This window comes from Panthera uncia, chromosome F1 (assembly GCF_023721935.1).
Source record: "Panthera uncia isolate 11264 chromosome F1, Puncia_PCG_1.0, whole genome shotgun sequence".
Taxonomy (NCBI): Eukaryota; Metazoa; Chordata; class Mammalia; order Carnivora; family Felidae; genus Panthera; species Panthera uncia.
Genome location: NC_064813.1, coordinates 27,309,272 through 27,336,482, shown reverse-complemented (window position 1 = coordinate 27,336,482; position 27,211 = coordinate 27,309,272). Strand labels below are relative to the sequence as shown.

The window sequence follows — 27,211 nt, the reverse complement described above, 5'->3', positions numbered from 1 at the left end:
CAGCAGTGCTCACTGGCACGTGCCGTGCCACCCAGAGCAGCATACTGCTCCATGCTGTGGCCTGAGTACCACAGGCGGCTCACACCACCAGAGAACAGGGGGCTGACGGTCCGTAGCTCCTTCGGCCACAGCTGGTTGAGGGCGATCCCCTTGGTCTAGGCCGTGAAGACGGCTTTTTCAGAGGTCTTGTGGGCCCGGTGAAATCGCATCCCTTTGTGGACCAGGTGTAGGCGAGGTCAGTGGCCAGTATGTCAGAACTAAGAGCCAGTGCCATGTTCTCACCGTGAATCTGGGGGACACCAGTTGGGGGAGTGGTGGGTCCTGGGGATCCTAGGTGGTGAAGCTGCCACCCCAGGCCCAAGGCTAAACGCCCCCGCAACCCCACCAACCTTAGCCAGGATGTCCCTAGCTTTGGGAAGATCTACTGTGACCCAGCCTATTCTCTCTCTGTTTTGCTACAACTTTTATAATATTTTAACTTTTTTTTAATTGAAGGTATCATTACTCCAAATAAGAGTTGAATTTCTCAAAGCTTCTGCATAAGCATAGGGAAGAGTAATACCTTTTTTAAAAAAAAAGTATTTTAACCTTCTACACGTAGAAGCCAAGAGGTTTAAAATGAAGATGAATGCGAAACAGGGAAATAAAATGAAAACTTCTCATGTGGTACTAAATGCTACTGATTCATCATCAGATTGTATTTAAATATTTATGCATTCTTTGTGGCTTGGGTTAAAAAGGTGAAAATGTAGAATGTTTAAAACCTTGCATGAAACCTCATTATTAAGCACTAATTTCACACTATTTTCTTGAGTTGTTAAGTCATGTTTTTTTTTGTCATGGTATGAACAATTTTAGCAAAAGTCTTAAAGGTTTTTATTCTGTTATACAAAAGTCTATTCATTTATTAAACAAACATTTATTTTTAACCACCTTCTGTATGTATCAGTGACTGGCCTAAATGCTGGAACCATAAAGAGCCATGATAATTTTTTCCCCTAGCTCTTAGAGTAGTAGCTCTTAGAGAGATAATGGAAAAAAAAAGAAAAAAAAACAAGCTAGATAAATTAATGTTGTAAGTGTTAAAATGGTGGTATATGTATTTGATAGCCTAGAAGAGAAGTGCCTTATTCTGCAGGAGAGGTTGGGAAGGTTTCATGGAGGAAATGGCATTTAGGAGGACTTGAAATTCCTGACCTTCATTACCAGAATGAAAACCACAGTTAAAAAGTCTATAGCCAAGACAACGAGTAGACTGATAACAATGATGATTATTGTCAAATGTATAGAACATCTAATTCATAAGATATTATTGGATTATGCATAAGGCACAATATTAGTAATAATATTGAAGACAGCCTTGTTTAACAAGTTATTGTTCACCCTTTGAATACTATTGATATTGTTAGCAACATAAAATTCTTTAAAAAAATTTTTAAAGTTTATTTATTTATTTTGAGAGAGAGACAGCATGAGTGGGGAAGGGGAAGAGAGAGAGGGAGAGAGAGAATTCCAAGCAGGCTCCATGCCACCAGCACAGAGCCTGATGTGGGGCTTGAACTCACAAAGCCACGAGATCATGACCGGAGCTGAAACCAAGAGTCAGACGCTTAACCAACTGAACTACTTAGGCGCCCCAGAAACATAAAATTCTAAAGAAAAGACCTTTGGACACTAGATTAAAGTGTTCAGAAATCCATGATATATTAAATACTTGAAATATAATGATATAAAAAATAAATGGGGAGCTCCCTTATATAAGTTGGTTAAAAAAAATTCTTAAATTCTCCCCATGCTAATTGGACAACACATACATAAACAATAAAGGAGATTTAATTTTACTTTTATATGAGTGATTAATTACTAGGTGATTTGGCTCTGAACAAATTGACCTGGAGTTTAAAAAGTACATGGAAATAAATTATATCAGGATCAGAAAGGGAGGGATTACTGCACTATTCATTTTCTTTCTGGTGACTCAGTGAAGAAACACACAGATTCTAAAATCAATTTAGCCTAAAATTTTGCTATACCAAATAATTTTAAACTATATAAAACATAATGTTCAAATATAGTTGTAACTTTAGCAAAGCTACTGTTAGATCTTATTTTTTAAGTTTATTTATTATTTTGAGAAAAAGAACATGTGTATGCTCAAGCGAGGGAGGAGCAGAGGGGAAGAAAGGGGGACTCCCAGATGGGCTCAGACTCACAAACTGCGAGATCATGACCTGAGCCGAAATCAGATGCATAACTAACTGAGCCACCCAGGCTCCCTGCAAAGCTCTATTTTAAACGAGTTACACTTAGAAGTTATTGGAACCTCTTGTATTAGAAGAGTTCAGCCCTCAGCCTTTTCTTTGTCATTAATTCAAAAAATTATTGAGAGAGACTTTTGGTTTCCCTCCTGTTCCACGTGTAAGAAGCTAACCTAGCAACGAATAAACACATCTAAAAAATCAAAAGCTCTTTTTTGGATCTGTGAGAAAGGAGAGAACGCAGGGCAAACCCCTGCCCTCAAAGTTGGAGAAAGATGCAAATACAGGAAATTGTGGCTTACCAAGAGCTCAGGCTCAAAAGTGGAGATGTCTCCAGGAACCAGTTCTGGGGTAGCAAAATCTGAACTGTAACTGATGAACTGCAGGAGGCTTGGTGTGCAGAAGTCTGAGTTAAATATTACAAGGGGACCCAGTCATGGGGAGTACCCCACTAGATTTTGAGGTATACCTCCAGGGGCTCGACCAAATTCCCAGAGTAAATATCAGAGAAAAGTCCCCTCATGCTTCAGCAGGGAGCGGGGGGTGGGGAGGAAAGAATCATTTTGAAATATGCCAGAGCACTCTGTTCTTAATAAGGCCTGCCTTCAGGGCAATCTAGTTACCCAGAACCTGACCTACTGGGGTATTATCAGCCCAACTGACCTGGGGAAAGGAAAATACTCTATTCCAGGCCACCGTAGACAACATGTCCCACCTAAGGAGAAAAGAAAAACACTGAGAGCCATTTGTGGCATAAATTCACTAAGAGACTAAGACCTAATTATAGGACTATGAAGCCCTTTCCCTTTCTCTCTGGACCTCATCATCACATTACTAGAGACCTAGTTACAGAAGTTCCTTTAACCAGTACATCATGTCCACCATCAAGACAAAATCTTAACATTAAGGTATGGTATCAAGACATAATGAAAGGCAGAAAACAATTTGAAGAGACAAAGCCAACATCCGAACCAGTATGGCAAGGGTGTTGGAAATAATCAGACCAGAAATTTAAAACGACTATGATTAGTATGCTAGGGATTCTAATGGATAAAGTAGACAGCATGCACAAACAGATGGACAATGTAAGCAGAGATGGAAATCCTAGGAAGCAAAAAGAAATGCAAGGGATTCAAAATCACTGTAATAGAAATGAACGCCTTTGATAGACATATTAGACTGGACTTGGCTGAGGAAAAAATTTCTGTGCTAGAGGGCATATTGATAGAATCCTCAAATAAATGATAATGTGATAGAGGTGTTAACCAGTGCTGTGGTGGTAATCAATATATAAATGTATCAAGTCAACATCTACACATACTTACACAGTGTCATATGTCAATTCTCAAATACAATTCTCAACCAAAAAGCAGAGGAAACGACTCAACAAAATGGAACATCCAAGGACTATACAACTATAAAATATTGTATATAACATACGCATAATGGGAGTGCCAGAAGGAGGAGAAAAAAGGAACAGAAGAAATACTTGAGACAATGATCTAGAATTTCTCCAAATTAATGTCAGACACCAAACCACAGATTCAGGAAGCTCTGAGAACATCAAGCAGAACAAATGCACAAAAAATACACCTGGGTGTTTATCGTTTTCAAACTACAGAAAATCAAAGATGAAGAAAACCTGAAAGAAGTTATAGGAAGAGAAGACACCTGACCCATAAAGGAACAAAGATAAGAATTACATCCAACTTCTCTTCAGAAACCATGCAAGTGAGAAGAGAGTGTGGAATGAATGATTTTAAGTGTGAGAGGAAAAAACCACCAACCTAGAATTCTGTATCTTGCAGAATTATCATTCAAAGGGAAAGCCTTTAACCAGGCTAAGGATAAAAAAAGAAAAGAGGTAAACTAAGGTAAAAGGACACAAATTAGTATAGATTTCATGAAAATTAAAAGGATAATATAGAAATACTATGAACATGTTGAAGCCCACAAATTTGATAATCTAGATGAAATGGACCCTTTCCATGAAAGACACAATCGGCTAAAACACACAAGAAGAAATAGATAATCTGTTATCTATTTAAATACATCTATATCTATTTAAATACATTGACTCAATATTTAATAAATTTCCAAAACAGAAAGCACCAGGCGTAAATGAGTTCACTGGTGAATACTATCAAATATTTAAAGAAATTAATTATACCAGTTCTCTAAGGTACCTTTCAGAGGATAAAAGTAGAGGAAATACTTCCTAACTCATTTTGTAAGGCCAGCATTCCCCTAATACTAAAACCAGACAAACACAAGAAAACTATAGATCAATATCTCATGAACAGATGCAGTATTTCACAAAATATTAGCAAAATGAATTTTAAAAAACTACAAAAAGAATTAGGGGCACCTGGCTGGCTCACTTGGTAAAGAACATAACTCTTAATCTTGGGGTTGTGGGTTCAAGCTCCACATTGACTATACAGATTACTTTAAAACAAAACAAAAAAAAAAAATGCTACAACCAAACAGGATTTGTCGTAGGTATGAAAGACTGGCTCGACATTTGAGAATCTATCATATTAACAGAGTAAAAAAGCAAAAAACACATAGTATTAATAGATGCAGAAAAAGTGTTTGACAGAATCCAACACCCATTCATGATAAAAACTCTCAGTAAACTGGGAATAGAGGGAATCTTTCTCAACTTGATAAACACTATCTACAAAAAAAAACCTTACAGGTAACATAATGGTGAGACACTGGAAGCTTTTGTACTAATATCAGTGCTAAAAAGGAATAAGCCATCAAGGTATGATAGGAAGGAACCTAAATGGATATTTAGGCATAGATGCCCCTGCTCACCACTTCTTTTCAACATTGTGCTGGAGCAACGTAGCTAATGCAGTAAGACAAAGGGAAGCAAAAGGTATACAGGTTGGGAAGGAAGAAGTGTCTTGGTTCACAGGTAACGTGATCATCTGTGTAGGAAATCCAAAAGAATGGACAAAAAATAGGAACTAATAAGCAATTATAGCAAGGTTGCAGAATGTAAAGTTAATATAAAAAAGCCAATCACTGTCCTACATACCAGCAATGAACAAGAAAAATTTGAAATTAAAAACAACACAATTTAGTTAGCACCCCTCTCCCCACCGAAATGCTTACAGGTATATATCTAAGAAGATATGTACAAGATCTATGTGAGAAAAATTATAAAACTCATAAATGAAATCAAAGAATTTACTTAAAACCAACGGAGAGATATTCCACGTTCATGGATAGGAAGACTCAGTATTGTCAAGAAGTCAGTTCTTCTCAACTTAATCTGTAAATTCAGTGCATTCCCAATCAAAATCCCAACAACTTATTTTGAGAAAATGATTAAGTTCATATAGAGTCAAAAGACCCAGCATAGCCGATACAGTATTGAAGAATAAAGTAGGAGGACTTAACCTCAAGACTGACGGTGAAGCTTCAGTAATCTAGACAGTGTGGTATTGGTAGAAGAATAGATGAATAGAACAGAATAGAGAACCCATAAACAGATCCACGTGTAGTCTACTGATCTTTAACAAAGTCAATACAATGGAGGGCAGAATCTTTTCAACAAATGGCTAGAACAACTGGATATCCACATGCAAAAAAAAAAAAAAAAAATCTAGACACAGACCTTAAACCCTTTGCAAATATTAACTAAAAATGTATCACAGGCCTAAATGTAAGTTTTTTTAAAAAACTGTACAAAACTCCCAGAAGAAAATCTAAAGGCCTTTGGGTATGCTGATGCTTCTTTAGATGAAAACAAAGAGCACAACCCATGAAAGAATTGATAAGCTGAACTTCAGTGAAGTTACAAACTTCTGCTCTGCAAAAGAATGACAAGAGAATAAAAACACAAGACACTGAAAGCAAATACTTGCAAATGACACATCTAATAAAGGACAATTATCCAAAGTATACAAAGAACTCTTAGAACTCAACAATAAAAAAAAAAACCTGATTTAAAAAATGAGCTAAAGACTTAACAGACACCCCAACAACAGATATACAGATGGCAAATGAGCATATGAAAAGATGTCCTACATTGTATGTCATCATGACCTTGTCATTCTTACCATATGATCCAGCAATTACACTCTTGGATATTTACCCAAATGAGTTGAAAACTTAATGTTTACACAAAAGCCTGCACACACGTTTATAGCAGAATTATTCATAATTGGAATAATTATTGGAATTATTCTACTTGGAAGCAACCAATGTGTCTTTCAGTAGGTGAATGGATAAACTGGCACATCCAGACGGTGGGGTGTTATTCAGTGCTATAAAGCACTGAGCTGTCAAGCCATGAAAAGACATGGAGGAACCTATATGACTGTTCTGGAAAAGGCAAAACTATTGAGACAGTAAAAAGATCAGTGGTCATTGGGGCACCTGGGTGGCTCGGTCGGTTAAGCACCCAACTTCGCTCAGGTCATGATTTCACAGTTCGTGGGTTTGAGCCCCGTGTCAGGCTCTGTGCTGACAGCTCAGAACCTGAAGTCTGCTTTGGATTCTGTGTCTCCCTGTCTCTGCCCCTCGTCTGCTCACGTTCTGTCTCTCTCTTTCTCAAAAATAAATAAACATTAAAACAGAAACAAAAAGATTAATGGTCATCAAGGGTGTGGTGGTGGTGGTAGGGGAAGGATGAATAGGTGGAACACAGAGGGTTTTTAGGGCATGAAAATACTCTGTATGATATCATAATGATGGATACATGTCATTATATGTTTGTCTAAACCCATAGAATGCACAACACCAAGAGTGAACTGTAATGTAAATTAGGGTCTTTGGGTGAACATGATGTGTAAATGTAGATCCATCAATTTTACCACTATTCAACAAATATACCACTCTGGTGGGGGATGTTGATAATGGTGGAAGCTATGCATGTGTGGGGCAGGAAACATAAAGGAAATCTATCTACCTTCCCCTCAGTTTTGCTGTGAATCTTAAGCTGCTCTTTAAAAGAAAATTAATAAAACAAAATAATTATCATTAAGTGCTGAATACATACCATTATAAATAAGACTGATGCAGTGGTAGATGGGTGGTAGACTAGAAATCAGAAGAGCCTGTATTCAGTTCCTTTTTTATCACTTGTTCATCCTGACACCCTTAGACACGTCACTTAATACCATAAACCTTACCTATGAGAGTCCTCTTGTGACATTAGGGAATCAGCAGATATGAAGGGTATTTTTGAAAACTAACTGGCAGCATGCAAATATCAAGGAAGTAACTATTATTAAGATAATGACTAAGATGTAACTATTGGCTCTTAAGAAAACATCTTTTGTTTGCATGCTATGTGAATAGTTATATAAATGAAAATAAACTCTACAAAAGGGATAATATGTGTGTTATGGAACGATATCTTTTTGTATGAGTGGAAATATTAATGAAAAAATTTTAAGAGAATAGCACTAAGGCAAGTTTGATTTTCCATTTTTCTGCTTGAAAAAGAAAATTGAAAAGACAGTTTCCCTTATGACCCTAGATTAAAATGGAATATAATATACCAGGTCCTAGCTTTATAAGAGTGACATAGTATTTGCTGTTTTGGTTAGTTTTTTCCTATACCAAAAATATTGGCAAATGTATTTCACATAGTGATTTACACTTGCCCCTGTCATAGTGGTAGTTTGACCAGTGTTATATTAATATAATTAAACTGATCTGAAGAAAATATTTCCAAGTTCACCGTATAATGTGTTGGCACTTGCCTTCCACGGTATTGTTTTCCCCTTTTGAAAAGCAAAAGGGGTTAAAAGCAACAGAGGGAAAGCTGAAAAGAAAGATTTCAGCTTTGTGAGCAGTCTGATTCATGCCACTTCTCAAAAGATAACTCAGCAATATTTTAGCCCAGTTGTACAATGCCACCCTTTGGGTTTATCTCCCTTAAATTTTTTTTTTTTTTCAGTATAGCCCATATAAAAATACTGTGTTCGATACACGTTGCTCATTTATCTTTGTCCAAATTCTCTGGCTCTGAAAAAAAATAGCATACGTGGACGTGCTGGAGCTAGGGTTTCTCTCCCTTTCTTCTTCTGGACATACTAGTGCAGTAAAGAACTGATTTGTCTTTTCCACCAGTATGATGGGTTTCTCAAGACGGCATGGGGAGTGTGGCAAATAGGAGAATGAGAATTCAGTAAACCTATAGGGACTGGAATATTTATCAATGGAGAATTTCATACTTTCTGCAAACAGGTTACAGTTTAGAGTACAAACGGACCTGCGGCTGAAAGAAAAATAAACTCTTCCTGATTCTAGGTTGTATCGTACTTATTTCTGAAATAACCTAAAGGGAAATAACATATTTTTTAACATTTAACAGAAGAAAAATTTTAGTTGGTCTGTCTTTATGTTCACTTCCCTAAATTGTATATTATAGATTACATATTATATATTATATAGTTATATATTGTTTATTCCTAAGCTTTAGCTTTTGATGTCATGTATGATGTGTTTGCTTTTCTTTTCTAGAAGCCACCAGCAGCCAACAGAAGGTCAATTTTTCTGAAGGAGGTATTTTCTTTTAAAATATTCTAAATTTTTTTTCATTAGCATGAACAATTTTGATAGTTACTTAAAGAAGAAAATTTTTCTTCAGGAAAAAAGTTCATGCTTATCTAAATTCATAATTGGGTCTTAGATAAAATGGGATAGGGTGAGTGATGATAGCCTTTATATGCATTTTAAACATCTTTTGTCTGAGTTAATTTTAAGTAAAGCCAATGAAAACAGACTTTAGCATATGCTGGCCTTTGATTATGGTATTAATATAATCATTTTTTCTAAATTCTCATAATCAGTCTATGAATAGGACAGTAAAACTTAGTCCATTTTAAAACCCACCATAATCTTAATTACCTGCATACTGAAATGCTTATATATGAGTGTGTGTGTACATCCCTCCCTTTACAACCACAGATACTCATATGTAAACACACATGTACATATACTAATTTTGGCTGAATTTACACACTATATGTAGCCCCCCCCCAAAAAAGGTAAAATTTCTGCACTATTAATGCTCCTTTGTTTCCTTTTTGACTTTACATTAACGCCTCAGAATATAATCTTGTAGATATTACTCAGAATATTTGCTTGAGATATAATTATATGCCTCAGATAACATTAATGAGCTCAATTTTAGCTCATATAAAACTTTGTGATCCAGAATAGTAAGTGTAATAAATAGTGATTCTATGTCTGATAATTAAAGAGGCTTCATTTTAATGTTGAATTACTTGTTTTAATCTAGATCTTTAGAGCATTAGAAGAAAGACTATACTAGTGTATTATTTCTTTCTTTTTAGAAGAAACTGAACAAGACGATCAAGACAGCTCTGACAGTGATATTACTATTCTTAAGGTCAGATCCGGGGATTCTCTTGATTCTGGAGGTAACATATCTTCATATTCATATGACTTTATCTTAGGAGCTGTGTTTTTAGTAAAAATCTAAAGGTATTTTGTGAATTTACTTTTTTAAAAAATACTTCCATAAAATATTTTATTAAAACTACTTTTTTAGAAAGTATACTTTTTAATATTTTTTAAAATTACTCATTCCATGTGTGCATCTGATTAGTAACATGTAATGTCTATATAATATCTAAACAAGTCACTTAAAAAAAATTTTTTTTTTAATCTTTATTTTTGAGAGAGAGAGAGAGAGAGAGACAGAGCACAAGCGGGGGAGGGGCAGAGAGAGAGACAGACACAGATTCCAAAGCAGGCTCCAGGTTCTGAGCTGTCAGCACTGAGCCCGACCCGGGGCTCAAACTCACGAAAGCAAGTTCATGACCTGAGCCGAAGTTGGACGCTTAATTGACTGATCCACCCAGGCACCCCACAAATAAGTCACTTTTTAGCCTGCTTTGATGTTTATGGGATATAAGATATTTTTGTGCTCAAAAGAAGTTATTTGTAGTTTGTTTAAAATGTTATAGAGAAGCGGATCTCATTGGTAGTGGTATTCCTTATATTGTCAGGGATGTTAGCTCTTAGGAAGTTTTACTATCCCTAGGTAATCACTTTTATTTCTGGATTGTTCAAATTCACACCAAGTTAGTAGCAACAGTTTATGACTATTCATGTGAATTTGTGGTTAAGTTTATTCAAGGAAAGAATTGACCGTGGGGGCAAAATACCAATTGAGGCTTAAGAGGGTGCTGAACCAATTTGAAACTCTGTAAATAATGAATAATATTATAATTTAGTCCCATGAAAGAGTAATTCTCTATTTTCCCCTCACCATCTTTTCAGAATTTCCATAATTCTGTGTTTTACTTTATCATTCCATTTAAAAAATAGGCTCATAGGCTGGTTTATGGGCATTTGGTATTCTATATATTTCCCACCCTTCCTCATTGTTCCCCATTCTTTCTTGATACAGAAATCCCAAAGGAGATATGCACCATTCTAGCATAGTGGTTAAGAACATGGGCTCTGGAGCCAGAATCCCTGGGTTTCACTCCTCCACTACTAGGTTTGTGCCCTCAGGCAATTGCTTAATGTCTGTGTTCCTCAGTATCCTCATCTGGGTTGGTAAGAGGTTAATTCATATGTGCAAGCACCTAGAAGGTACCTGTCACATAGTAAACACTAAACTAAGTGTTCTTATTAGTTTTGGTATATGTATACATAAAGCTCTAAAAATTAAAAACTAATTAAGCCATTCCTGTAGCCAATAGTTTGATGCTATTGCTAGCAGCATATAGCTCTGTTAAACTTCATACACTGAAGGGTCTGTGATCCCTTTAAGAATTCTAATAAATTCTTAATGAAGCACACATACCCACGTGCAGAAGAAAACTCTAGCTAAAGAAGAAAAAAGGGAGCATATTAAGAAGAATACTGATCTTCTTAGATTATTTTCTGAGCCAGTTATCCCTTGAAGAGGTTCAAGAAGAAACAAACAAGCATAGAGAAAAAAAGAAAGGCGAGCCAAGAAACAGACTCAACTGTAGAGAACGAATTGATGGTGACCAAAGGGGAGGAGGGAATGGGGGGGTGAGTGAAATAGGTGATGGGAATTAAGGAGTGCACTTGTGATAAGCACCAGATGTTGTGTAGAAGTGTTGAATCACTAAATTGTACATCTGACACTAATATTGCACTGTATGTTAACTAACTGGAATTTAAATAAAAACTTAAAAAAAAAAAGATCTGTTGGAATGCAAGAAGAGAATATTAGAATTTCATGTATATTTATATTTTATTTCATCCAATTAAAATGTCTTTTTGTTTTATAATAGATACAACACATTAGTTAATACATTATTTCAATAACACGTATTTAATGTTAGAAATATGTTTTGGAGGGGCGCGTGGGTGGCTCAGTCAGTTAAGTGTCAGACTTCGGCTCAGGCCATGATCTCATGGTTCATGAGTTTGAGCCCCACATCGGGCTCTGTGCTGACAGTACAGAGCCCGCTTCGGATCCTCTGTCTCCCTCTCTCTCTGCCCTTCCCCACTCATGCTCACTCGCTTGCTCTCTCTCTCTTTCTCTCAAAAATAAATAAGCATTTTTTTAATTAAAAAGAAATATGTTTTAGAAATCAATGCTCAAATTTTTTTTAATAATAGGAGTACACTAACAAAAATATTTAGCTACCACACCTGGATGTGTCAAATGCTTTTACTTCAGAGTTAACAATCTGATCACTTTTGAACAGAGTTAGTTATAAATTCCACTTTTATATGAAAATAAGTTTTTAAAGAATAGGCTAAAATATGTAACATATTAACCATTTACAAGAAAAATTTGAGGCAAAATGGGTATTAATGATTTCAAGAAGATCCATTATAAACTTTCAAAGTGTTCCCCAACTCAAAGGTTTCATTATCTTCCTTACCTCATGCCATGTTCTACATCTTCTATTTTTTTTTCTTTAGAAAGTCGTTAGGGAAAAGATAATTATTTAGTTAAGTTTTTAGATACAACATGGCTCTTTAGAAACTTAAAAAAAATAAAATGTGTTCCTGGGACACCTGAGTGGTTGTGCTCTGTGTTGCATTCCACACTGAGCATGAAGCCTACTTAAAATAAAAAAAATTAAATATTCAACACTGCCCCAAGTGTTGAATTCCCTGGGGTTTTACTGAATATTTTTGTTCTTTTGATTACTTACTGTTCTCTTGGTAAAATATGCGTTTAAAAAGTACAATATGCTTGGGGCGCCTGGGTGGCTCAGTCGGTTAAGCCTCCGACTTCAGCTCAGGTCACGATCTCACAGTCCGTGAGTTCGAGCCCCACATCAGGCTCTGGGCTGATGGCTCAGAGCCTGGAGCCTGCTTCCGATTCTGTGTTTCCCTCTCTCTCTGCCCCTCCCCCGTTCATGCTCTGTCTCTCTCTGTCTCAAAAACAAATAAACGTTAAAAAAAAAAAAATTTTTTTAAAGTACAATATCCTTTATAGTGCACTTTATTTCTTTTGTTCTTTCAGATCAAACTACGAAATCAAGTCAATATCCAGAATCACTTTGGCGGTCATCACAAAGTAAGTAAAACCATGTTTTAAACTCTTGAAATTCTACCTGTGTGTGTGTGGTCAAATGCTGTTTTTATTTTTGAAGATCCTCTTTTAATGTAAAGTGTTGAAAAAGAGGTATAGTGAATGCTAAAAAACTCATCCTGCATCTTGAATTTGCTTCATCTCTGTACTCAACCTTGAATTCGAATTTAAAAACAAAAATCTGCTTTCTGTGACTTGTTGAATGTCCTTGTTTGCCATATAAATTTGTTGACTATTCTTAGTTTAATTAACTAACGTAGTTTGAGCCTACTTACATGGACATATTCTAATAAGGATATAAAATTTTATATGCAGTATGATTTGAGCTCTATTGCAAAAGTTTGGAAGGATGAATAAACAAGTGATAAAGCAAAGTATAATAAGAAGTTAATGGAAAGCTAGGTGGTGTGTATATCAAAATCTTATAGCCTTGCTTGCAATTTTGAAAATTTTCACAATACGTTGAAAAAATATAACAAAAGAAAGGATTGGAAAGTAATATACTAAAGTGCTGATAACAATCATTTGTTTAGAATGGTAGAATAATTGGTGATATTTTTCTTTTCCTTTTTTTTCTGTACTTTACAGATTATCTAAAGTACATATGTATTTTCTTAGGTTAAGCAGAAATGATGCTGTTTCTTTCCCATGTTTATTTATTTTTTTAATTTTTTTTTTTTAACATTTATTTATTATTGAGAGACAAAGAGACACAGAGCATGAGCAGGGGAGGGGCAGAGAGAGGGGGAGACACAGAATCCGAAGCAGGCTCCAGGCTCCGAGCCATCAGCACAGAGCCTGACGCAGGGCTCGAACCCACGAACCGTGAGATCATTACCTGAGCCAAAGTCGGTCACCCAACCAACTGAGCCACCCAGGTGCCCCTCTTTCCTATGTTTAATTAACTCCCAGAATTTGAGTTAATTATTAATCTAAAATATCCTTGTATGTAAAATCTTCAAGGACTTTTTTTTCCTTCCACATCACCTTTCTTGAAACATGAAACTGTTTTTAAAGAAAAAGTCTTTGTAAATCTGTTTTATTAATCATTGTATTTATATAATTCCACATATTTCACATTATATATATTTAGTTTTTAGCAGGTTCTGGGATAAAACTGAGATAAAATAAAAGCCACTGAGACACAAAAATAAATCCTTTGTGGGGCACCTGGGTGGCTCAGTCGATTGAACATCCCACTTTGTCTCAGGTCATGAGCTCACGTTCATGGGTTCGAGCCCTGCTTTGGGCTCTGTGCTGGCAGCCTGGAGCCTGCTGTTTTGGATTCTGTGTTTCCCTCTCTCTCTGCCCCTCCTCTGCTCACTCTCTGTCTCTCAACAAAGAGAATAAAACATAAAAACAAAAAATTTAAAAAATCATTTGTGGAAAATTACTTGCTGAATCATCTTATATGTTTGCCCTTTGTTATGCTAAATCTTTGATATTTGGAAGCTCTTAAATGTATCTCTCTATATAAATTATGCTACATGCATACAATTATGAAAAGTGAGTACTTTGTATACTAATGAATAGGTGATCGAGGTATATATCCTTGAATTTAAGATGCCATTATTTTTTGTATAACTGAAAAAGAAAAATCATCCAGTTAAACTATGATATACCCTCGATTATAAGATACAGCCCTACATCAGAGGTGTTTTTTTAAAACTACTCCTTGGGGCTCCTGGGTGGCTCAGTTAGTTAAGTGTCTGACTCTTGATTTCAGCTCAGGTCTTTATCTCAGGGTTGTGGGTTCAAGCCCCAGGTTTGCTTCCACACTGGGCATGAAGCCTACTTTTTCAAATCAATGAAAGACATGTTAAAAAACAGGTCTACAGTTTTTCTTTTGTTGGGATAGACTGAAAACAAATCTGGAAGAATATTCGTATGTCTTATTCGACATGGTATTCCTGTGTGTAGTAGTCACTTAGTAGATATTCATGAATTTTTAAGTTACACATTTCTAGAATGTTCTATTTCTTGGGGCACCTGGGTGGCTCAGTCGGTTAAGTGTCCAACTTCAGCTCAGGTTATGATCTCGCGGTCTGTGAGTTCGAGCCCACATCAGGCTTTATGCTGAGAGCTCGGAGCCTGGAGCCTTCTTTGGATTTTGTGTCTCCCTCTCTCCCTCTGCCCCTGCCTACTTCATGCTCTGTCTCTCTCTCTCTCTCAAAAATAAACATTAAAAAAATTCAGAATGTTATATTTCTTTTACAGTTAGCATGTATGTATTACCTTTGTATTTAGAAAAAATAAATTTGAAAAATTTACAATAATACTTGTATCATTGGGTAGAAATAACTCATTTCTTCAGAACAGATTTAGAAATTTCTCTTGTTATAATTGTTTGAAATATCATTTCTAATCATCCCATTTGTCCTTAAATACCATCCCAAAACAAAAAAGTAACTACTTTTTTTACTTCATAACTTTCACTTCATAACTACTTTGCAATGTCCACAAAATTGCTTATATAGTATATGCCATATACACCAGTACATAGCATAACATATATGGACTGCGTGGGTTTGTATCTGAGCTTTACTACTTCCATATTATCTATATATATATATATATATATATATATATATATACACACACACACACTATTTCTATATATTATGTATATACATATGTATGTATATATATGTATGTATATATTCCATATATTTGTAAAATGGGAATAATGGTGTTGACCACATAAAGTGTGAGAATTAAGTAAAATTATACTTGATACCTGGCGAACATTTAGTACGTGCTGCCATTATTTTGATGGTATTGATTTTAAAGTTGACTTAGTATCCAATTCCTGAACACTTTGATGCTTAGAAAAGGGAAAACAATGAATATAGTATATATGTTTGGGACTGATGAAAGAAAGGTTTGATTTTTGTGGTGATTTTTTGGTTTATAGTATCCATAGTATACAAGTATAATGTCTATGCAGTATTTTCATTGTTCTTATTTCCAAGTATTCCATGACCTTATCTCTGTTTTCTGTTATAGGTCGAGACTTCATAACTCTTGATAAGCAACCTTCAGTGCTAAGTAAGTGGTTGGTTGTCTGTTCTTTTATCAGTCAAGCAATTCTCACCTTGTCTTATTCTGCCAACAAAATGTTTGAATGGGATTTTAAGTCATTTTACCCTCTTTGCCTTTTAATCCGCCACACATTAGTATCAAATGTGTATAATTACTCTGTGATGTGGAAATGTGTTCAGGATTATTTTACCTAAAGTAACTTATTTGCAAGAGTGAATGGTTAACTTTTTTCTTCTTAAATACATTGAAACCAAGTTCATGTATTATTGAACTCAGTCATTCTCATAGACCAGAACAAAGGATTGGTACCTAGTTTTGTCTATTAGGTGATTATATATTTATTTGCTGTCTATTTTGCTATAGGAAGTGGTTCATCCTTCACTGGTGTGATCCTTTGACATTATCTTTTACTTCTGAACCTATTGCTTTTATTGTTTTCTTCCCCAACTTCGTTTTACCTTTCTGATAAATTTACCTTCTAACAGGAGTATGGTATACGTTTTCAAAATATTGAAATGATATCTTGGTATATGCATTTGCTTTAGGCTCGGGATATCAAAAAAAACCTCAGGAATGGTTGGAACAATCCACAAGAATAAGGACTAAGATGCAAAGTAAGTTGCTAAATCTTTACCTGTTACTGAAGTAATTTCACGTATATTTGCTGTTTTTCTTTATTACTCAGTATACAAAAATATTTAGTTCTTCAGATAGGCATTTAGATTGTGATTTCATTACTGAAGCAGAGCTATGACTACACGATATTTCCATCTGCTTGGAATGTCAGGAGATGGTCTGGTGTTAAGTGTAAACAGTGGTGGGAGAAAACCAGTGGATGAAGTTTTCAGTTCTATTAGCTGCAGTCCAATCTGTACATGATAATGAAATTCTACTCTTTTGACATTACCTGTTTTTTATTTGTAGCAGACATTATTTACTTTTATGTAAATAATCAGAGAAATTCTGCATACCCATTATATTAAGTAATAAAGGATGAAATCTACAAATAGTATTTTCTTGTTTAGGTTTAGGATGGATTAAGTGTCACAGAATCTGAAAAATACCATATATAGATGTGATGAAATAATCATGCTTTGAATTCAGTGTCTATCATAATTTCTATAGCAGTTTCCACATTAAACCTTGACCGTGTAGAAAAAAATTAAGTTACCCTTCACCTTTATCCCTTCTTTATACTCTAACCACAATAATCTCAAGGTCATTTGGTATTCCTTTACTTTTATTTAAAAAAATTTTTTTAATGTTTTATTTATTTTTGACAGAGAGAGAGAGAGAGAGAGAGAGAGAGAGAGAGAGAGATCATGAGCGGGGGAGGGGCAGAAAGAGAGGGAGACACGGAATCGGAAGCAGGCTCCAGGCTCTGAGCCGTCAGCACAGAGCCTGACATGGGGCTCGAACTCACAAACCGGGAGATCATGACCCGAGCCAAAGTCGGACGCTCAACCAACTGAGCCAGCCAGGCGCCCCATCCTTTTCTTTTATTTAGATAATATAAGGGGCTCCTGGGTGGCTCAGTCAGTTAAGCATCTGACTTCAGCTTAGGTCATGATCTCACGATCCGTGAGTTCAAGTCCCACATTGGGCTCTGTGCTGACAGCTCGGAGCCTGGAGCCTGCTTTGGATTCTCTGTTTCCGTCTCTCTCTGCCCCTCCCCTGCTCACTCTCAGACTTTCTCTCTCTCAAAAATAAATAAACATTTAAAAAAAAAAAAAAGCTCCATCTCTTGCTCAAAAAATGACTAACTGTAATTGACAAAGTTAGCTTGTGTAAACAAACCTCTGTGGCTTTGTTTTACCATCAGTAAAGTAGTGGTGGTCATAATTCATTGTTCCCAACAGTTGAAGTTTTACCCCACATGTGAGTTCTTCAGTCTAAAACTGAAAAAACTTTCTGTCCTTGCCTTATTGTTGGCTGTCATTCCTTATTGTTGTATGTACCTGGTGTTAGAAAACTATTTCTTCTTACAATTTGCTCTTCCTGACCTGTTATAGTTAGGAAAGCAAATATTTTTTAGCTTACTAGGATTTTGTTTGTAACCAGTATCAGAATTAAAACTTACTTTGAAGATCTAAGAAATAAACTCTTGGAAGTAAAAATGGATGAGTTTAAGTATATTTTCTATGAAAAACTCAGTTCTTATTTTATTTCTTAGTTCTTAACTATACATTCCGGGTAATTGATAACAGATATATTTCTTCCAGGTAACTGTAGTACACTTTGTTACCAAAAATATATAATTTTTATTTCCTCTGATAAGACATTGTACAAATGCAATGGAGAAGGGAAAATAATTATACTGAAGATCTGATTAGAATGCAGAAATAGATTTTTTTTAGTTGCTAAATTAATAGGTAAGGCTTAGTCTGTTTGCGTCCCTGCTTTGTCTTAGTGTATTTATTATGGCTTAAATATCTGCATACTGATTGATAGCCATCTACTACATATACAGAGCTTTGAGAATTATATAGAAATTATATGCCAGAAGTTTGCACACTGAGGTGCAGATAACAGAATTTTTTAGACCTTTAGCTACATAAGAACTTTAAGAACAGTGAACATGAAAATATTTTTAGTGAAAGTAGAGGCCTGCAGTGATTTTCATATGGACTGACAGATTCCTCTTTAATCCAAGATCATTTAAAATGGTTTTTGCTTAGCATTCTAATAATTTCATTATTTCATTAAGTTTATATTTCCATCTTCTTTAGTGAGAAAAAAATTAATTTTTAGACTTAGGTGTTCAAGAACCTGGGACTTTCACATCCTTATTGTCAACCCATGATAGCACAGTTCCTTAGGTAGACAGGTCCCAGTTTGGGTTTCTGCCTGTTTTCTAATCTTTTGGAGAAGATAGAATCACTGTCTTTATTTTTCCTATTTCCCAGGTAATAAAACAGTGAGAATAGGGAAGAGTATCTAGGGAGAGGTCAGGCCTCTATGAGTCTGTGCCTCATTGATATACATGTTTGGAACCTGTCTCTGCACAGAGGAATGCCTGGGTAGCTCAGTTAGTTAAGCAGCCAACTTCAGCTCAGATCATGATCTCACAGCTTGTGAATTTGAGCCCCACATTGGGCTCTGTGCTGACAGCTCAGAGCCCGGAACCTGCTTCAGATTCTGTGTCTCCCCCTCTCTGTGCCCCTCTCTGCGCATGCTCTGTCTCTCTCTCAAAAATAAATAAACATTAAAAAATAAAAATAAAATAAATAAATAAAATAAAAGTAATTCAGAGATACAAAGAGTTTGGAGTTAGAGCTGCAGTCCCAGCTCTTCTACTTACTAATTGAGTGACCTTGGTAAAGCCACTTAACCTTTGTTAAGGTTTTCTTACCTTTTCTTACCTTTAACTTGGGGACAATAGTGCCTATGACTGGTTATTCTAATTATCTTGTTATATATGTGAACACAACTTTTTAAGTCTGAATACCAAATGAATAATTACTAATTAGTAAATAATTACTAAATGATTACTTATTTATTGTTAACAATATATTGTGTAATAATCAGTAATAACAACTATGAAAGATTCATGTCCTCTGCACTTGACTTTTATAGAGTGATTGTTACCATACTCTTCTGACTGGAAAACCTTGAGCTTTATCTTTTAAAAAGGTGTGTGTGTGTGTGTGTGTGTGTGTGTGTGTGTGTGTGTGGTGTGTATGTGTGGTGTGTTTTTTGTTTTTTGGGTTTTTTTAGGAATTTTTGTCACTATTTCTGATGATATTTTTAATAAGAAGAGGGATAGAGATTACCTCTTAGAGAATGCTGTCTGCCTGAACAGTATATACCCTGCTTATAAGTTTGTGTTCTATGAATTTTATATATATAACATGTGTTAGATAGTAACTGTTATTTAGCTATTCTTTATCATTAAAATCATCATAGAAGAGCACTTAATGGAATTTTCTTACATTATCTCATTTGATCTTTGCAACCATGGATTAAGATATTCAAGATAAACATTTTCTTGATGGATTTTTTTTCTAAGACAATTGTATTATGTTTCACATGCTCTTTCACTATTGGTTCCTCTACTTGGTGTCCTCATATAGTAACTTTTTAAAACATTATATTGAGGTATAATTGGCATACATTTAATGTATTACAGGCTTGATATGCTTGGGGATGAGTATACATCCGCAAAACTATAACCACAGTCTATACTGTTAGCGTATCTGTCACCTCCAAAAGTTTCCTCCCACTCTCTTTATTTATTACTATGTGTGTGTATGATAAGAGCACTTAACATAAGATCTTCCCTCTTAGCAAATTTTTAAACATATGGTACAGTATTGTTAACTATAGGTACTATGCTTTGCAGTAGATTGCTAGCACTTAGGCATCTTGTATACCTGAAACTGTGTACCTTTAACTAAAATCTCCTCATTTTCCCTTTCCCCTCCCTCCTACAACCACCATTCCGCCTCTCTGCTTCTGTGAACTTGACTATTTTAGATTCCTCACAAAATGAATTTTCAGAACTTACAGCTATATTGTCTTATATGATGCAAAACACTGTAGATTTTATACATATTATTAACACTAGGCATTAAAAATGAAAATACAGTGTAAAAAAGCAATTTGTATTTATTTGCAAGTGTAACGAGTCACGAGTTGATAATGAAGAAGCAGCAGTATGATTGTTTTATGGTGGCCTCGTGTAATCGATACGATTGCCTCATAGTAGCCTAACTGATACACTAATAAATGAATCATTGTAAAATTTTTATGGCAGACACTATTACAGTCAGATTCATAATACAGTATTTGGAAACATAATGTTACTTTAAAGAACAAAACAAAACATTCACCTGTGATGATAGGCTGACAGGCAGTTTCTCCAATTACTTAGAGAGAGAGGTATATGGTGTCATAATTCCTTGAAAGCAAAGTTAATAAACAGTAAGAAAACTAACCTTATTAATTTTGTATTGATTATCACTCCTCTTATGCCTGGGTAAGGATAGGCTATCCTCTTCCGTACAAGCCTTGGACACAGTGTGCTACACAGTGAACACTTAGGAGAAGATGATGACACAAAAACACTTCGTACAATTCTTGCCATACAGTTTATTAGATTTTCACACCAAGACACTCATACACACGCAACAGATCAGTTCATTGTGCTGCGTGATGGTTATTTACTAGTCATTAAGTGGAAGTGCATCATCATAAAGGTCTTCAACCTTGTCATTTTGTGTTGAGTAGGCTGAGGAGGAGGAAGAAGGGTTGGTCTTGCTGTCTTAAGCGTGGCAGAGGCCAAAAAGGTGGAGAACATGAAACGGGAGGCAGGCATGCTCCAAAATACTTAAATTCTGTCTCACTTTTTTTTTTTTTTTTTGCCTTCTCATTTCTCTAAAAGTGTGTCTATATGGTTCCAGTTTTTCTTCCACCATTTCCTTTAGTTTCAGTACCTCTATCATAAAAGGGTCCTTGTCGTTAAGTCAAAAGCAGTCTTAAATAACTGGCCACATTATCTAATGTCAGTTTGTTTTCTGCCGCTGCTGCTTCTACATCTTCTTCCTCATCGGCTGGCATCAGATGATGCCACATCTCTGTCAAGGAGAAGCACACCTTCTCCGTCAAGTCGTCTTCTGTTAATTCCTCTGGCGTGTTTGTTAGCTTTTGAACTTCTCCAAGACCCATGTCTTTTTTTAAATTCCAGTATAATTAACACGCAGTCTAGTTATATTAGTTTCAGGAGTACAGTATAGAATGACTCCACAGTTATTCAGAGCTCATCACAACAGGTGCACTCCTTAATCCCCTTCACCTATGTCATTCGCCACCCCCCCACCTCCCCTCTGGTAACCATGAGTTCTCAACAGTTAAGGTCTCTTTTGGGGGGGGGGCACCTGAGTGGCTCAGTTGGTTAAGCTGTGGACTCTTGATTTCAGCTCAGGTCGTGATCTCACAGTTCATGAGATCGAGCCCCACATAGGGCTCCGTCCGCACTGACAGTGCACTCAGCCTACTTCTGATTCTCTTTCTCTCTTTCTCACGGCCCCTCCCCTGCTTACACTTACTCTCTCTCAAAATAAATAAACAAACTTAAAAAAATTCTTTAAAAAAATAACAGAAAGAACAAAAACAAACAAAAAAATCTTTTTGTTTGGCTCTTTTTTTCTTTGCTTTCTTTGTTAAATTCCACATATGAGTGAAGTCATGTGGTACTGGTCTTTCTCTGACTTATTTATTTGACTTAGCATTACATTCTCTAGATCCATCCATGTTGTTGAAAATGGCACGATTTTATTCTTTTACACACACACATATATACCACTTTTTTTTTTATACCACATCTTCTTTATCCATTCATCTATTGATGTATACTTAAGCTGCTTCCATAATTTGGCTATTGTAAATAATGCTGCAATAAATATAGGGTGCATATATCTTTTCAAATTAGTGTTTTCATATTCTTTGGATAAATAACCAGTAGCGGAATTACTGGATCATATGGTAGTTCTATTTTTAATTTTTGGAGGAACCTCCCTACTGTTTTCCACAGTGACTGTACCAGTTTGCTTTCCCACCACAGTACAACAAGGGTTCTTTTTTCTTCACGTCCATGCCAACATTTGTTTCTTGTTTTTTTTCTTTAAGTTTATTTATTTTGAGAGAGAAGGTACTTGCATGTGGGGGAGGGATACAGAGTGGGGTGGAGGGTGGGGCTGGGGGAGAGAGAATCCCAATAGGCTCCCCTCTGGTGGCACAAAGCCTGCACAGGGCTCTGTCCCATGAACCACAAGATCATGACCTGAGTTGAAGCCAAGAGTTAGACGCTTAACCAACTGAACCACCTGGGTATCCCTCTTGTGTTTTTGATTTTAGCCATTCTGACAGTGTAAAGTGATATTTCCTGGTGGTTTTGATTTGCATTTTCCTAATGATGAGTGATGTTGAGCATGTTTTCCTGTGTCTGTTGGCCATCTGTATGTCATCTTTGTAGAAACGTCTTCCTTGTTCATGTCTTCTGCCCATTTTTAATTGAATTATTTTTGTGTGTGTTGTATAAGTTCTTTCTATATTTTGGTTACTAACTCTTTATCAGATATGTCATTTGCAAATATTTTCTCCTGATCAGTAAGTTGTCCTTTAGTTTTATTGATGGTTTCCTTTGCTGTGCAGAAGCTTTTTATTTTGGTGTAGTTCCAACAGTTTATTTTTGCTGTTGTTTCCCTTGCCTCAGGAAATATATCTAGAAACAATGTTGCCTGGACAATGTCAGAGACATGTGCTCTTTTCTAGGATTTTTATGGTGTCAGGTCTCACATTTATGGTGTCAGGTCTCACATTTAATGAATTAGGTCCTTAATTCATTTTGAGTTTATTTTTGTGTATGGTGTAAGAAGGTGATGCGGTTTCAGTCTTTTGCTGTCCAGTTTTCCCAACACTATTTATTGAAGAGATGGTCTTTTTTCCTATTTTATATTCTCACCTCCTTTGTCGAAGATTAATTGGCCATATAATCATGAATTTATTTCTGGGCTCTTTATTCTGTTCCATTGATCTATGTGTCTGCTTTTGTGTGAGTACCATACTATTTTGCTTATTCTAGCTTTTTAGTATATCGTGAAATCTAAAATCCATATCTTGATACCCTTCACCCCCCACCTTTCTGCCATATTCATGATCTCTCTCATGATTTCCTTGATCAGCTGTGTTGTAAATCCTATAAGATAACACACATCTGGACACAGTTTTCTCCAGCAGGAATTTATTGTTCTGGGTTTGATGGTTTCTTCTATAACAATTATGGCATTATTAAAGTATATACATATGTTAATTTTATGCAATTATGATTTAATACTGTATATTTAGGGGCACCTGGGTGGCTCAGTGAGTTAAGTGTCCCAACTTCGGCTCAGGTCATGATCTTGCAGTCTGTGAGTTCGAGCCCCACTTCAGGTTCTATGCTGACAGCTCAGAGCCTCGAGCCTGCTTCTGATTCTGTGTCTCCCTCTGTCTCTGACCCTCAGCTGCTCATGTTCTGTCTCCCAAAAATAAACATTAAAAAAATTTTAATACTGCATATTTATGTTTGTTTATATTTCCCTCAGCTTCAAATGGCACCATGTACAGTCTGGGTGCATAAATTTTGATAAATTTTAACTCTACTGTAATTTGTGTGTATTTTATGGTGGTCAATGATAAAGTAGTATCTACATATATTTTATGTATTCATGAAATACTTAACTTTTTCTTAATTTTTAAAAATATTTCTAGGCTATGCATTTCGACTGTGAGTTTTTTCAAATTGTTATAAATCTTCAAAAAATTGTTCAGTGTGTTAAAAGTCCACATAAGTGGACCTGCACAGTTTAAACCTATGTTGTTCAAGGGTTAACTGGATATACCACATTTTCTTTATTCACTCATCCATCAGTGGACTTTAAGGTTACTTCCACGTCTTGGCTATCATGAATATTACTGCAGTGAACATAGGCGTACAGATATCCCTTCAAGATCCTAATTTCAGTTCCTTTGGATATATATCCAATAGGGCGATTGCTGGATCGTATTGGTAGTTTCATTCTTCAGTTTCTGAGGAGCATGACGTATTGGTAGTTTCATTCTTCAGTTTCTGAGGAGCCTTCATGCTCTTTTTCCATACTGGCTGCAGCAATTTATATTCCCACCTACAGTGCACAAGGGTTCCCATTTCTCTACATCCTCTGTCCATATACCTCACTCTTGACTTTTGTATAATACTCATCCTAACAGGTGCAAAGTAAAACTTAAAGTGATTTTGATCACATAACTCATCACATGTTTCAAGTGTGCTGTAATCACATGGTCTGTTTTTGCTTCTGTTGCCTGTGTTGTTGGTGTCATATACAGGAAATCATTGCCAAAGCCAGTGTCAGGATGCTTTTTCCCTGCATTTTTTCCTGGGAGTTTTATGGTTTGGGTTCTTATGTTTAAGTATTTAATCCATTTTGCATTGATTTTTTGTGTGTGTGTATGGTATAAGAGTCCCAGTTTCATTCTTTTGCTTGTGGATATCCAGTTTTCCCAACACCGTTTATTCAAGAGACTGTCCTTTCCCCATTGTGTATTCTTGGTATCATTGTGAAAGATCAGTTGACCATATCTGCATGGATTTATTTCTGGATTCTCTATTCTCTTCTGGTGGTCTGTATGTCTGTTTTTATGCCAGTACCATACTGTTTTGATTACTCTAGCTTTGTAATGTACTTTGAAGTCAAGAAGTGTGATGCACCCAGCTTTGTTCTTCTTACTCAGAATTTCTCTATTTGGAGTCTCTTGTGTTTCCTTGTGAATTTTAGGATTGTTTTGTATTTCTGTAAAAAATGCCGTTGGAATTTTGATAAGGATTATACTGAATCTATAGATTGCTTTAATGTTTATTCTTGAGTGAGATAGTGTGTGTTGCGGGGGGGGGAGGGCAGAGAGAGAGGGAAACACAGAATCCAAAGCAGGCTCCAGGCTCCAAACTGTCAGGACAGAGTCGAATGTGGGGCTTGAACTCACGAACTATGAGATCATGACCTGAGCTGAAGTTGGTCACTTAACCGACTGAGCCACCCAGGCTCCCCTAGACATTATTAGAATATTAATTCTCCAATCCATGAACATGGGGTACCTTTCCATCTATTTGTGTCAGCTTTAATTTCTTTTATTAGTATTTTGTAGTTTCCAGTGTACAAGTCTTTTACCTTCTTTGCTAATAAGTTAATTCCTTATATTTAGTTCTTTTTGATATTATTATAAAGGGATTATTAATTTAAAAAAAATTTTAACTTTGGGGCACCTGCATGGCTCAGTTGGTTGGGCGGCCGACTTCAGCTCAGGTCTTGATTTCACAGTCCATGAGTCCGTGAGTTTGAGCCCCGTGTCAGGCTCTGTACTGACAGCTCAGAGCCTGGAGCCTGCTTTGAGTTCTGTGTCTCCCTGTCTCTCTGCACCTCCCCACTTACACTCTGTCTCCCCCTCTTTCTCTCTAAAAATAAATAAACTTAAAAAAAAATTTTTTTTTAATTTAAGATGTTCTCTGAGTTATGTAAATATTACATGTTATATAATAACTGTATAATGTTATATATTATAATCAGTATAATATATATTGTAGCTATATGTTATATGTGTTATATAAAATGTCTCATTTGATTCTTTTATATAATAATATGTATTATAATTTAATTATTTCAGGAATAGAATTTAGTGATTCAGTGTTATATATAGTTTTATATTATTATAGTTATGTATTACTATATTATAATATTATATACTATCTCATCGGATCTTTGTAACCATAGAGTAAGGTATTCAAGATAAATATCACTTGATGGAATTTACTTGTTTGTTTTAGTAATTCAGTTGTTAACTTTGGTGACCTAAATTACAAGTTTCTAAATGATGTTATTTTCTAGGCTACACTAGTAATTGTGAAACAATATGCCTTAAGGTTGACGTCATTTTGTTTCATTTGAGATTTTTTGTCATATAAGCAAAAATAAGGCTATTTCTATACCTTAGCAGTGCTAATTTTATACCTCTAGGTTAGTCCTGTGTTTCTCAAATGAAAGCTCTTGGTAAATACCAGGAAGGTCATTTATATATACGTAAGTTATAAAATCCCAGGCAAGTGATAGATGGCAGTGTTAGCAAATGTAGGTCATATGAATTAGTAACTCTCTCCCTTCTGAGAGTTGCCCTTCCATTTCTTCTCTCTCTTACGTTAAAATCTGTGGTCATGCCAAGAAGCACTGAGGGAAAAAGGAAAAATTTAGGATAATTTTGTTTGCTAAAATAATGATAGAAGTAGAGATTTGATGGAGTCATGAGAAAATTATTTTTGAAATCTGACCACAAACCTAAATAAAACAGAATTGTCTATTAATAGAAACGGTGAAAAGTTTGTACTATAATTTAAAAAATATTACTGATATTTGAAATGATCAGAAGCACCAGAGTAAATATTTGAATCATTTTGAGGTAGAAAGTAGGATTAAGATTGAGTTTTACCTTAAAACCCCTTATCCAGTAGCTCAATAATCCATAATCCATATTTTGTCCTTTTTTCCCCTTCTTACAGCATCATCACCAGACAGGAGTTCAATATATGGCAGTTTTTCAGATGGTATAATACGTTTTATTTTCTTTTAGTTGTACTTATTTTCTTTGTTCTATTAACTTTGTGCTATAAGTTTCACCACTTCCATTAAATAATTTGGATCAAATACTTTAAGGCTTTCTCACAAAACAAATGTATTAAAAGTATGCTTTATACTAGACCATGGCATGCTGTGAATAATTATGAAAGAAATAACTTTTGAGTCTCAAGGAGCTGTCATTCTAATGCGTGCTTAGATCTTCCACTTTTTCTTCTATTTCT

General features: G+C 35.6%; 1 protein-coding gene across 2 annotated transcripts in view; it reads left to right on the top strand.

Annotated features, from left to right (window-relative positions):
* TOR1AIP1 (torsin 1A interacting protein 1) overlaps positions 1-27,211 on the top strand; it is a 43,434-nt gene that overhangs the window by 11,336 nt on the left and 4,887 nt on the right. For both annotated transcript variants that reach the window (XM_049634148.1, XM_049634149.1), the window contains 6 exons: positions 8,748-8,789; positions 9,584-9,670; positions 12,718-12,771; positions 15,793-15,834; positions 16,374-16,442; positions 26,912-26,956. In XM_049634148.1, the coding sequence (XP_049490105.1) occupies positions 8,748-8,789; positions 9,584-9,670; positions 12,718-12,771; positions 15,793-15,834; positions 16,374-16,442; positions 26,912-26,956 (339 nt within the window). The remainder of the gene's footprint in view (positions 1-8,747; positions 8,790-9,583; positions 9,671-12,717; positions 12,772-15,792; positions 15,835-16,373; positions 16,443-26,911; positions 26,957-27,211) is intronic.